General features: G+C 51.9%; 1 protein-coding gene across 1 annotated transcript; it reads right to left on the reverse strand.

The window, feature by feature from the left end:
* Positions 1 to 1,124: 1,124 nt before the first annotated feature.
* On the reverse strand, positions 1,125 to 13,242 carry AIF1L (allograft inflammatory factor 1 like). Its single transcript, XM_009093414.4, has 5 exons — positions 13,150 to 13,242; positions 8,583 to 8,649; positions 5,543 to 5,584; positions 4,222 to 4,384; positions 1,125 to 2,581 (listed from the first exon to the last, which is right to left on the reverse strand). The coding sequence occupies exons 1-5, from the start codon at positions 13,225 to 13,227 to the stop codon at positions 2,494 to 2,496; spliced, it is 438 nt and encodes a 145-aa protein (XP_009091662.1). The 5' UTR covers positions 13,228 to 13,242; the 3' UTR covers positions 1,125 to 2,493.
* Between the last annotated feature and the right edge of the window lie 432 nt (positions 13,243 to 13,674).

Here is a 13,674-nt window from a genome sequence, read left to right on the forward strand (position 1 = left end):
CCACCATGTTCTGAGAGCCATGGCCAAAGATCCTGCAGATCTGGCAGCCTTGGGGCTGTGCCCATGCCCTGGGGAGCCTGGGCAGTGCCCAGCACCCTCTGGGGGCAAACCTGTTCCTAATTCCAACCTAACCCTACCCTGACACAGTTTCATGCCTTTCCCTCAGCTAAAATCCTGCTCCCTTGGCCAGGGCTGCGGTGGGAGCACAGGGATGCTGTGGGTCAGCTCCAGTGCAGAGTGCCTGAGCTGCAATCACAGCAGCTCTGAGAGCTGGAGGAGCCTCATTGTGCTCCAGGACCACACAGAAGTGGGGGCTTGATCACATCAGGTCCCTGATTTTGTTACTTGTTCCAGTTTTGAGGGGTTCAGCTCCCACTCAGAACACCAGCACTCAGCCCCATGGGGACATTTTGAGAAGGGCTGGCTCCAGCAGGTCATTCTCTTTTCCAGAACCAAAAAAGACAAGGATTTCCACAGAGACAAGCAATGATGGCTTTGGGCAGTGACCTGAACTGCAGCAAACCACATCCAAGTTTCCCTCATGTAATATGCTTCCTTTATTTCCTAAGTGAACAACAGCTTCAATACACATCCAAGAAAAGCAGGTGCATTCCCAGAGGCTACCAGGCAGCAGAAAGCAGACATGGGGCTGTGATCTCAGGGAAATTCTGTCCTTTTGAGAAACATGTGGGAAAAGTGCACGCAGCCATTCCCTGGGAAACCTGGTCTCCCCTTTAGATAATTCACATCAGACAAGAACCTTGGGCAATTGCTTCAAGAGCAGAGAGAATAATGAAAAAACCTTCCTTCAAGAGAAGCATTGCAAGTGTCTGCTCTCAATAAACAAGTTATTCCTTAAAACAAGCACTAGCACCTGCTTCTTTTTCAGTAAGTCAGAAAAAAAGCACCAGCTTTCAGGAGGTGGCCTCTGTATTTTATCACACAAATTCCATGGCTTTCAGTCAGTTATTACAGATAAAGATCAGATCAAGACAGTCCAAACCTACCTCCAGGATCTGTTTAAGGGTTTATATTAACAGACTTGGAAACCAGCTCCCTTAATCTTCAACCAGTCATATGGACCAAACTTCAGAGGAAATAACAGTAAACACTGACACACTGTGTAGCTTCAAAAGATTTATTTTCAGTCCTTGAACTAGACTGGTGCTGCTTTTGCTCATAATTTTCTCTCTGTTACAGTTTTGGTTTTCACACAAACAGTAGTGAGAATGTTTTTGTTGGCTTTTTAAATTATTTAAAAGTGCAGCCTTTGGCAGGAACAATCAGCCTAGTAGAGTTAATCATCTGTATTTCCTTTAAAAAATGTACTTACTAAACAATGATTTAAAAAAGTTAAAAGCTGTCAAGAACATTTAAGAAAAGAGGAGGGAAAGGCCAAAGAGCAAACACCTGAATTCCAGAAATTGTGTATGGAACAAGAATCACCACAGTACCCAGAGCGTGGATAGCAGTCCCTGCTCATATTCCATACCTACAGCCCTTATTTTGCAGATTTGAGGGCTTATCCATCAGGGAAATGGATAATCCCAGGGGACCAGGCTGAAACACATACAGGGAGGTCTGCAAAAATCAGAGGGACAGAGCAGCTGCCTGAGGACAGATCCTTATCTGCAACTGCTCTGGCCAGGCTCAGTTTGGTCACTCAGCTTCCTTTCACCTGGAGGTTTCACTTGCCCCAGGAATCCTGTGGGGCTGCAGAGGCATCACAGCTTTTTTCTGGACTCCATGGATGGGACAGACAACCACCTGCCCAGAGGTTACACTCCTGGTTGGGCCCAAGTGGTGATTTATCAGGAAGGGGGTCCCCAAGGTGGCATTAAGCATCCTCACTTGCAGTGGCTGGTGTTGGACCCTGAGACCTGCCCGCAGGATGAGCCCCCAGAGCAGACAGAAACTGTCCCCACTCCAACAGGCTGTGCAGGCAGATCTCTGTGTCCAAGCACATTCCCACATTCCCCAAATGATCAGACAGATGTGGGAGCCTGATTTGCATTTTGGGGAGGTCAGGAGGGGAAGAACTAAGTCCAAAGTAGGAACAGAAGGATGGAGCAGAGAAGGCACTTATTTCTTTGCACCCATGAAGCCGCTCTCAGGGGCTTTGTCCGTGTCTGGCAGCAGGGACCATTAGGAACCTGTCATGACAAGCACAGCTCTGAATCCATAGGCTGGGAACAAAGTAGCTCCTCGCCTGAGAAATGCAGGAAGGGCAGAGGAAAGAGTAAAATCACAGGATATTTTTTGTTCTTTTTGGTCTCACATTACACTTGGTGCTACGGCTTCTGTCTAACAGATCAAGTTGGCTAAGGGATGCAGCAGAAAGACACGAGCTGGGGGTCTCCAGCTTCCCTTGCTGTTCCTCTAAGGCAGGTTAGTTGAAAACTAGGACTGTCCACAGTAAAGAGTAACAAAGCACAGGTAACCTCTGTTACAAACCAGCAAAGCAAACAGTGCCCATTTTACAGCCTGTCCTCTTCAAGGGAGGCTGGCTATGTCTCTCTCTGGAGGTGGACCAGAAGGTTTTCGGTTGCTTTCATTGGCTTTTCCTTCAAACATCATGACCCTGCAAAACACAACAGATATTGCCAGTTTTAAAAAAAGCAAATGTATATTTATCCATCATTGGGGGTGGCATTCTCTGCTGAAAAAGAGCATCTGGCTCTCCTACAAAGAGCACTCAGATAATTAACAAAGCAGGGAAAGCCAACAGAGGGCAGTGCTGCCAGGCTGGCTTTTCTAGCAGCTACCGGGAGTGGGTTCCCAAAGTCTCTGCCGGTTTTCTTCTCAGAGCCCAGAGGATTAGCACATTTTATTTAGACAGCCACTTCCGAAATCCCCCGGGCACACACTGAATGCCAAATGCTCCTGATCCGTAAAAGCAAATACCACTCCTGGCCCACCTTGCACATAACCACACAACAGAACATTCAGAAGCCAACACCGAGCAAGCAAAAGCAATTACAGCCAGGGGAGAGAGCAAAAACAAGGAGCAAGGCACTGGCTGTAGGAATCTCAAGCATTTTGTAACCACTAGCACTGTCTTCCTCCCTGAGGACTGCAGCTACGCTGGGAATGCCAGCTGCCTCGATGGATCAAAGGGCTGTACTGCTCTTAGGACAAGTTTTACATTTCTGCTCCTGCACTACAGGGTCCAACAGACAATGGGGTGTCTGTTAGCAAGAGAAGGGACCTGTTTGTGAAAGCTGCTGCAGTTGGAGGAGGGATGGGAGATACAGGACAGGCTGCAGGCTCTGTCTGGTTCTGTGGAGAAAAAGGAGGAGCAGGGATGTCAGAAGTCTGTGTCTGCTTGGAAGAGAAGCATCACAGAGACAAAGCACTCAGTGGGGAGAATCTGCCAGCAAACATGTCCCAGCTTAGAGAAACCATGTGAGAAGTGGGTGCAAGATTCTTCCTCCCAACCTGCCCAGAAAGCTGGCTAGGTTTCTAAAGCTGCCTTCAAAAAGGGGTAAGGAAGATGGAGAGGATCAGCTCCTATTCATGGCAGTTTCAGACATAAAAGCAGGGCCAGCCTCTGAGCTGTAAAAGGAAATGCCAGGCTTCAATGGGGTGGAGATGGAGCCAAGCAAGCGTTTGGAAGCCATTTGTTAGAACAGCACTTTCAGAGTCCTGTTGAGAGGGCAGAGGGGGCCGTGGGAGGCTAGTGCTGGCAGCCTGTATCACAGAAAACCTCTCCCAGCAAGAGCCAGCTGTTTTAAGCATGTACCCCATTTCCATCCACTGCCCATCCCTCCAAGATCAGACAGGGAAGAAGCATCCTGCAGGATACAGGAGCCAGAACTACTGGTGCTGGCAGGACCATCATTCACTCAAGTCCTGGCACCACCCACAGGGGAAGTCTGTGTCCCCAAAGCCAGCAGGATCCTCAGAGATGGGAAGAAGTCCTGCAGTGCTGAATGCCTGCACACCCTCGGGAAAGGAGGGGGATGGAGCACATGGGAGGAAGCCTGGTGCTAACACACAGCAGGCAGCTCTGCTGGGAGCACTTGCCACTGCTCAGCCTCACCACAGGCTCCCTCTCATGGCACCATGCAGACTCCTCTGCACAAGGATCCTCGTCTGCCTCCATGAACACTGAGCGTGCACAGCTCAGCTCCACCAGACAGAACAGCCTGTGCTTCCCAGCTTCCCCCCAGAGCAGCTGAGGTGCTGTTGCTCTCCCTGACTCCACCCCAGGACACTCACAGTTTCAGCACAGCAGAGCGTTTCCCGAGCATCAAGTTGACAAAGTCCTGGTAGGAGATGGTGTCGCTGACCCCTCCAGTCACCTCAGAGATCATCCTCTTCAGCTCTAGGTGAGTCTTCGGAGCCCCCAGCTTCTCCATCATCCTCTTGACAGACATCAAATCTACAAGAGCAATCACTGCTGTCAAGGGGTGACCCCACTAAGCACAGACCAACTCTAGGGACAGAGCCATGAGTTCCCACCTGAGACCACCTCACCCTGTGGCTGTCAGCATTAAGCTGTTGCCAAAAGCCACAAGAAGCCTTCCAGCACAGCTCACTGCCACTCTGCCCAGTACAGAGCATCACTTCCCAGTTGTACAGCTCAAGATAAAAGTACCACACACTCAGAGAAGAGGGACAACTCCAAGTGCTCCAGAGGCACGTGGGGACAGTGCTCTCTAGCTCGGATTGTGGTTCTAACAATCACAAGGATGGGGAGGAGGGAAGCAACACTGGGGTTAAAGCTGGAGACAAACAAGCTGTGGGGAGCAGACGCCCCTGCCCATCGCCACAGGCCATTTCCTCCCTTTGCACTGCTGCCTGCTGAGACCTGCGGGCCCCTTCCCTCCCGGAAGCCCTGAGTCAGCCTCTTCAGCTCCACACAGGCTTCACTTCAGCTGGAAGACTTGTGGAGGAGGGGAACTAGGCAGCAGCCTCCTGGAAGGGCACAGTGCACAAGTGATTACACTTCTGTGTCAGCTCCAGGCCTGCAGGAGGCTGAAACTTTATGTAACTGGTGCTTTCTAAACCCAAAGCAGGGCTGCTCAGCTGAGCCAGACTCACACCCGAGTCCTTTGCTTCCCTCTGCTCCCTTCCTTGCAAAGCAAAGTGCTTCTCTGCACCAGAAGTGCTCATGGATTTATACAGCTCCTGCCTCAAGCCAGGCAAGCCCTAGGATTGTCCAAGTCCTGCAGCTTCCCAGCTCTGAATTCCCAGCTTCCCAGCAGAGGATTGAGAAGAAGGCCTCAGTGGAGAAAAAGGGAGAAGAAAAAAAAAGGATTTAGAGCAGAAAGAAGTGGAAGAGATCAACAGAACTTCAGGAGAACAGCACTGAGAAGAGCTTAGATCTTGAAATAGGCAAGGAGAGACTGAGGAAGCTGAGAGGCAGGGGCTGGAGAGCCAAGGAAGCCCTGGCTGGCAATCAAGATCCAAGCAAGGCTGGACATAGGAAAAGCCCACGAGTTTTCCTCCTCAACACCATGGCTGCAGAGTGAAGCAGCAGATTCAGCAGCAGACAGGCTATGGCTCTTCCAGCCCAGCATCCCTCAGAATCACTCACCAATTTCACCTTGGTTGTTCAGGTCAAACTCCATGTATTTCTCTGGAAGAGACAGAATTAAGTTAGCAGGACTCTAGAGCAGGGGGTGTGCAGGGCTTTGGAACACTGCCTGCTTACAGCCCTGAAATAAAGCATTTGGTGATAAGATTGATATACTGCTGAATGCAAAGTTCAGAGGGGGAGACCATCTCAAGGCCTGGTTTTAGCACCCTTATCTCAGCTCTAGGGCTCTAGAGTTAAGTTCTCTGTAATTGTGGCTGCTTTTCATTTAAGCTGAAGGAAAACACTGGCATGAGAACAAGGTATCAGCTGGCTATGAACAGCGTTAAAAGGTTTCCAGCCAGAAAAACAAAGCTCTGGAACAGGCTCCCAGAAGGAGTAGCAAGGAAAACAAACCCCTGAGCACTCCCGAGATGAAGCTTGATCGGATTAGAAGGGGGATTAAATGACGCACTTGCCTGCAATAATGAGGGACAGACTCCACAGTGCTCCCGTCACTGTGCTCCCTCCCAGAGCAGCACCTGCCAGCAGAGATGCTCAAGGACCACATCAAGAGGGTGAAGCCAAGAACATGCCTGGGCACAGTGATGCTGGAGCAGGTTGTTTGCCCTTCCAGCCTGCTGTCAAACATTGCTGACTTGAGCAACTCCAGCATTGTCAGAGAGAGGCAGAGCCTGCTCCAGAAGGTCTGGTTAACTTTGCAGGACAAAAACTTGCATGCTGTAACAGGCAGAACACTGATTTGAGTTAGAAAATTCAGGAATTCAGTCCTGTGCAGTTTCTGCCCTTTGAAGTGGCACACCTGAGCTTCCTACACACCCCCCACCCCTTGATAGCTGTTCCCCATTTAGACTTTAAGCTCTTCAGGCAAGGATTTGTCTGTCTTACAGACCATACAGCTCCCAGCACCACAGGGGGCCTCCATCACCTCAGCTCTACTAAATGGAAAGAGCAAGATGCCTGCTGGCACCATCCATCCATGCTGAGCTGGAGAAATCACCCTGCAGTGAGCACTCTCTCCCCACAACACCCTTGGAAGACTCAAATTAACCAAGCCCTTCCAGGCTGCTCCTTTGCCCCAGGAAGAAAAATGGAAAAAACTTTTTGCCTCTGCTCCAGGAACACCAGCAGGCATATGAGCATGAACACAGAAGTGGCAGGCTAATTTAAGGAGCCAAAGGGAAGAGTGGTTATTTCATACAATGAAGTCTTCCCAGGACCTGTGCTTCCAAAGGAAATTGTTGGGTTAACTGGACTGATGGACAGGAGGCAAAGGAATGGCTTGGCATGTCTTCACCTGGGTCTCAGTCCATGGATTACTGCTGCCATGAGCTCACCAGGACAGAATACCAGGGACAGGAAATACTATGTACAAACCAAAGCTATTCATGCTTCAGGCTGGAGTAAATGTCTCCCACCAAGCAACCAATCCTAGAAGAAATCAAGGCTGTAACACACATGTTTAGGGGCCAGAGTGATGCTTGATGTGGGACTGCCTCTCCCCACACTCGGCCTCACCAGAATGACCTTGTGCATTTTAACTGCCCCCTCTCTCACTAGGGTCAGGCACCTCTGCATATGCCTGGGACACAAACCCTGCTCTGCCATGTCCATGCCCAGCCCATGTTTTCTTTTCTTCTGAGCTGACACTTAGCCAACAGTGCAGAGAACAGAGGCAGCTTTACATCAGCCTCAGCTCACACATTCACATTTCCCTCCCACCCCAGCAGCAGGGATACAGTGGGGTAAAAACCATCCACGGTCCCTCCCTCACAAATATATTTACACAAACACTGCATGGGGGCTCCATCTTTGCCTCCCCCAGGCTGGGAGGGGGAAGTGGGAAGGACAGCAGAGAAAAAATATTCCCCCCATCATCACACAATGAGCTGATTGTTGGGGGAGCTGGAGGAGGCCTTGGAGAGAGGGACAGGCCACGGAGACAAACTCACGAGGCAGCAGGAAGAGATGCCAAAGGCTCTCGTTACAGGGAATTCTGCGCCTGTGACCTACAGTTGCAATGTTTGAAGAGCCCCAATTGTGATGGGAAAAAATAATGTGGGGCTGCAGCCAAAAGCCAAAGCTACACAAAAGGCAACACAAAGAGATCAGGGAGCACAGGAGGCTCCTCTGTGCCCAGCAGTGTAAGGGATCACAAAACGCCAGCCAGCTTCTTCCTTGCTGGATTGCAAAGCCAAAATTCAAAGGGAAATAGCAGACAATTCTGAAATGGAAGCAAGGTCAGGTTTTATTTGGTTAGAGCCAGGCTGAGCACAAGCCTCGAGGCAGTGTGACGCAGGCATGTTTTCCTAACTGCCTTCAGCCACTGCTTGGAAAGAAAGTGGGTACACCAGAATAGCCCTGCCAGATCTTGTCCTGTAACCAGTCTGGGGACAAGCTCCAGAGGACTCCAGGCTTTGAGCTGTTTCTCTATTCCCTGCCCCAGCAAAAGGCCCAGACCTAAGCCCTAGATGTGCTGACCCACTGGAGTTAGGTTTTGGCCAGAACTAGACATATCAGTGCTGTGTTCCCTCTGCTGTCAGGGGGCTGGGAAAGGACTAAAGAAACTTTTGGAGAGAGAAAGTCCCCAACTCCTCCAGAAACCAGCTGACACTTCTGCTTTGTGGAATGAGGCCCTCCTACTTAGTAGAAAAAAAAAATAGAGTCCAGCTATTGCATGGTCCATTATGGCAGTTAGCTTGCTGGGTAACTAGACAGAAACCATCCTCCTTTGCTGCTCCCCAGGGTTTTGCCCACACAGCAGGGCAGGTTTTGTAGTAACAGCAGCTGCCAGGCAGGATGTCTGTAGGGTGACAAGTCCCTGCCCTGCAAGCGGGAGAAGCACAAAGGCTTGTGTGGAAAACACCTCTCCAGAGAGTTTCACCAAGTCCCACAAGCAAGGGGGAAGGCATCCATCCCAGCTCAGTCAATTGTATTTGGCAGAGAATCTCAGGCTGGTGAGATCCAAGTGCTGAGGAAAATAATCTGGTTCAGAGCAAACAGTAAGGCTCAAAGGACAGGGCGACCCTCCAGTTCTCACCTTTGAACACTGCCAACTTCTCCTCCAGGTCTTTTTCATTACTGAACTTTGGGTCAGAGAGAAACTCCTAAAACAGAAAAAAAAAATAAATATAAATCCTCAAGATTAAAGATGCAAAGGAAAACACCCTACAGGGCACCTCCAAAGGCAGCATTAGCCAGAAGACTCACAATACCCAGAGAGTCACAGCTGAGCAACACCACCAGGAGACTTGAAAATGGGCTGAATCCCTCCACATCTTGTCATTAACATTCCAGTGCAAGGGGAATCCCTCTGATGTCTCAGATTTCCCACCAGCAGCTTGAGGGAGGACTGGACCTTACCTGCCTTTGGAATAACTGCATGAAAGCCCCTGTTCTTGCTCACCCAAGGTTTCAGCTCCCCACATCTCTGCTTAAGCACACTTAGCATGTGGATTGGGCACTTATTTCCAGCAAGGGCTCCTAGTCCTTGCAAAAAGCACTCTTATCTGAGATTTCAAACTCTTAGATAAACTCAGAAGGGTTGCAAATAGAGCAGGCAAAGTTTGCAGAATGTCATATGCCCAAGAGGACGGGTATTTTGGGCTTAGGAACTCTTATACTAAATATCCATTTTCCCCCTCTACCCTGCTGAGGCTGGAGAGGAAGCCCTGAATCCCTTCTGGTCACTTGTCCCTAGCCCCACCTCAAAAACCTTCAGATACCCAAGAGAACAGACCACAACATGCACAGCCAGCTTTTTTGCTGTGCCCTGCCAGCAATACTCCCCACAGCTGTGAGCAGCAGGGTCTTGCTCCTGTCCCTGCCCTCCCACACCACCCAGCTCCAGCCCAGCACAGCTTAATGACTCGATCTGTGTTCAGCAACAACACCACATTCTTCAGTGTAGAAATCATTAACATCTGCACAGCTCATGATGGCTTGTCCAGGACAAACCCCTCGAGGGGTTAGTGGATGGAGGGTTGAGGCTGTTCCCTACTCTGGGAATGTGTTCCTCACCACTGCTCCCCATGCTCATGGGGAAGGCAGGAGTGGGTCACCAAGAGCCTTGTGTGCTGCTCACTGTTGGCTGTCTTAATCCTGCTCCTGTGCTCTGGGTCACACACACCTGGAGCTGCTCCCTCCTTCCTCACTGGGACAGAGGAACTTAGACTGCTCAGGGAATCCTCTAACCTTCACTGCCAGTTCACCACTGCTATGGCAAGTCTTTTCCCTGCAGCTGAACTAGGGTGTTGTAGGAAGCCCACTAGGACAGAAGTGACTGCCACCCCCTCCTCCCACCCCAGAAACTCCAGATGGGACACCAGAGACCATGGCCACAAAACCAGTGTGACACTGGCTTCCCTCATCACCATGGTCACTAACTCAAATGTAGAGCTGTGGTGAAAAACAACATTTCCAGTTCCTTCTTTTGCTCTCCTTTGCCAACTCAGTTTCATTTAGCTCAGTTATTTCTACCCAGGAGTATCATTTAGCAGCCCAACACAAAGGGCCCAATTCAGCTTTGAGACCTGGGCCCAGGCAGCAGCAGGAGTCACCAGAGAACAGAGCAGTGTTACCTGCTGCCATCACCGCTGAACAGCCTCTGGAGAAGGCAAACATCACCCAAAGCCAAAACAGGGCCAAAACACCTCTGGCCACAGCTTCATTCCTGCCCTGCAGGAGCAGCAAGAAGCTTCCGCCTCCCAGCAGGACAGGGGATGTGAGAGCAGAGCACAGTGTCCCTCTGGGAGCAAGAAGCAGCACAGAAATGGTGAAGACTGAAGGTAATGCATCCATACATGGTGCCTGAGGGACACATGCCCAGGAGGCCACCAGCCCCTGGCACAAGAGCAGCACAGGTGACACTGCACACTGGATTAGGACTCAGTTCCCTTGTGTTTCAACTGGAGGGGGGCTGGAGAGCCCACCAGCATCACAAGTCTGCTCCAGGTGCAAGGAAGCAACAAGGGGCTGTATTTGAAAGGCATTCCACTCTCCACATTGTGTGTGAGCTGGGCTGTGACTGTGATAAGGAAAACACTCACAATGGCACACAGGAATTCAGTCCCCAGGGCCTGTGACTCAAACTCAGAGTGGTTGAAAGTTCCTCCTAGAGCCCGACTAAAGTTCCTCCTAGAGCTCTTTGCTAAAGTTCCCATTTTAAGGAGCATGTTCTATTAATAAGAACTGCTTTTTAAAGCCTCTTCCACCGCTCCTGCCCTGAACAGCCTTTCTTGAGCTGTTGAGAGACTTTTCTAAGCCAATAAACTCAGTCAGACAAGTCCCAGCTACCTGCAAGACAACCTGAGCAAAGCCAGAGCCATCCTTACTCCCCAAAAAGGTGACTCCAACTAGCAGACCAAGCTCTTGCTGGGATGTTTAAGTGCTGAATGCCTGCAGGGGGTGGGAAGGGCTGAGGGATGCTGGTGCCTGCCCTTGATGGGAGAAGCAGGCACCTGCTCTCTAACAGGCTGAATTCCTTCCCCACAGCACAGCGCATTAGGGGGTAAAACAAGGTTGAAACTAATCTGTGCTGGATTAGACCTGCCACCTTGATGCACGAGGCTGGACAATGTGATTGCATTGCCTGAAAAGAGGGGAACAACCAAGAGGGGAGCCCAGAAGAGTGGTTCAGGCTGGAAGAGAGAAGCCAGCACTAGGACTCGGCTATCCTTCAGCAGCACATGTGCACTCGGTCTACTGCCTGCCAGACCCATATCCCAAAGAGAGCTCTGGGGTAGAAACCAGCCAGGAAAACAGGGCTGGAAGGAGCTAAGTGTTAGGATGAGACAATGAGATTAAGCCTGATAGGAATTTGGCCTGATAGGTTTTATTAGGAGCACTTGACTGTTTTACAGCCTTAGGGCTCTTCAGTGCTGGGGAAACCCCCTCCCTGGCTCCAGCCACAGTATCAGCCCAAGTTTCTGTATCAGCTGTTTGTCAGGGAGGTGTGAGGCTGTTTGCTGCACTCCCCCATTGCCACATCGAGCTGGCAAAGCACAGCAGTGTGGGGGTTGCTGCCCAGAGCACAATGGCTTCTGAGGATCCATGGGCATCTGCCCCCCATGCTATCTGCAGCTTGGTTTTGAGCTGCTCAAACCCCATCTCGTAGCACTGAGCCAGCACACAGGGCAGCAAGGATGCAAACAAGCAGCTCCGTCAGTGGGAAGTCACGCAGCTTGTTTCATTTTTGTCACCCAAACCTCAGCCAAAGAAAAGGCCAGAAGTGATGTCAGCTTAGGGGAGAGATAGGGAACCTGTCCCCTGCATAGGAACAGCCCTAAGCCTTGAGACACAGTGGCACACCCCCAGCATCCAAAGAAGCACAGCTTCCCAGACTCAGTCCTACAGCTCCTACCAGCTTAAGGACTGTGTATCCACCTTGTGCCTGTGTGATGCTGGAGGACAGCTGGAGAAGCAGAAACTGCAGCAGTAGGTACAACACAGTCCCTTGATGCTCAGCCTAAGGGCCAACACCACCTTGGCTAGGAGAGGTATGTTAGACCCAGCTACACACCTTGCTGTAGGGTGTGCTGTGTGTGCCTTCCAGCTGCAGGTTACAAAGGCTCATTTTAACCAAGTGCTCTTATTCTACACCTTATGCCATGGCATCTCTTTTTCCACTCTTATTCCGCAGCACATCCTAATTTCTAGTTAATTGAGTAATTTCTAATTACTTAATTCCCTCTCCAGTGACCTAAACTTCACCTCTTCTGTCTCACTGGAGGAGCACTGCTGTCTGATGGAGTATATTGCCACTTCTCATAGCTTAGTGAATGTAAGGGCAAGGTGAGCCCATCTCCTCCGGGCTCTCATCTTGTACAGCGATTTGATTTCTGCACTTGTAACACCAAGGTGTCACTAACTAAAAGAGCACCTATGAAGTGCTAGAAATCCCAGCACTGTTTGCTTCAAGGTTAAAACCTTCTTTTCACCCTCAGATCTGCTCTCAGCTGGGAGGGATGCCAACAGAACTGCCCCCACAACCATGCCAAGCAATGAACGGGGTAAGCCTGGAGCTCGGGGAAAAGGACCTTGCCTGACCCTGGCATGAAGGGCACGAAGCCCAGTGCACTTTGCACTAATCCAGGGTTCCATTCCCCCTGCCCGAGGCTTGTGGGACGTCCAACCATCCTGGGCAACCCGCTGTAATGAAAAGCTAGGAAGGCTGGAGTCAGCTCTGAGCAGCAGAAACTTCTGATTCCGGGAAGAAAAAGTCGAAGCGCTCGATACAGCAGAGAGGAGGCTGAAATCCTCCAGGATAACAATAGTCCCTATTCTTGCCGGAGCACGTTCCTAAAGGGAATTTCATAGCAGTCAGCCCCCGGGCGCCCACCAGCCCGCTCGGACCTGCCGATGTGCGATGCACGGGGAGGAAAGAGCCGCCTGAGAGGGCAATAGCAGCGGATGGAGAGCGATCCCCGTAGAAAACCCGCTTCCTTCTCCGGCCGGATCCCCTCCCCAAAGGGGTTTGGGCAGAGGGGTAGCCAGCTCCTCCTGCACCCACCGCCCCCCTCCTCCTCTTCCTCTTGCTCCGCCCGCCCCCGCCGCAGCCCCCTCCCCACTCCCCGCGGGGTCGGGTGGGGAGGCGGCCCCAGCCCCACCTTGTTGATCTCGTCCAGCCGCCCGTCCTGCGGGGCCCTCCGCAGCCCCCCGCCGCTCGGCCGGCGCGGAGCCGCCATCGCACCGAGCCACCCGCGCCCGCCGCTGCCTTAAATAGGGGCGGGCAGGGCCGGGCCGGGCCCTCCGCCCCTAACCCATTCCCCGCCCCAGCGGGCGGTGGCGGAGCCCGCATCGCCCCACGCGGGAGGGCAGCGAGATACCCGCGGTGGGCTCGAGGTGCCCGAGCACGGGGGGAGGCACCGCCGGCTCTGGGCTTCCCGCAGGAGGGAAGGGACCGGCTCCCTCCGCCCGCACTGCCCGCCGGGCGCGACTCCGGGACAGCGGGGATCGCTCCTGAGCTGCCTGGGAGCTACATCGCCCCGCCGGTACCGGCGGCGGAGCGACAGGAGCGGGATGCTCCAGCCGCTTCCAGGCGCTGGACTAAGCCTGGAGTGCGAGCAGCGGGAAAAGGGATGGGAGGAGGGACAGTCCCGGCCGAGGTGATGTCCCGGCCATGCGTGTCCCGG

This window comes from Serinus canaria, chromosome 17, assembly GCF_022539315.1.
Source record: "Serinus canaria isolate serCan28SL12 chromosome 17, serCan2020, whole genome shotgun sequence".
NCBI lineage: Eukaryota > Metazoa > Chordata > Aves > Passeriformes > Fringillidae > Serinus > Serinus canaria.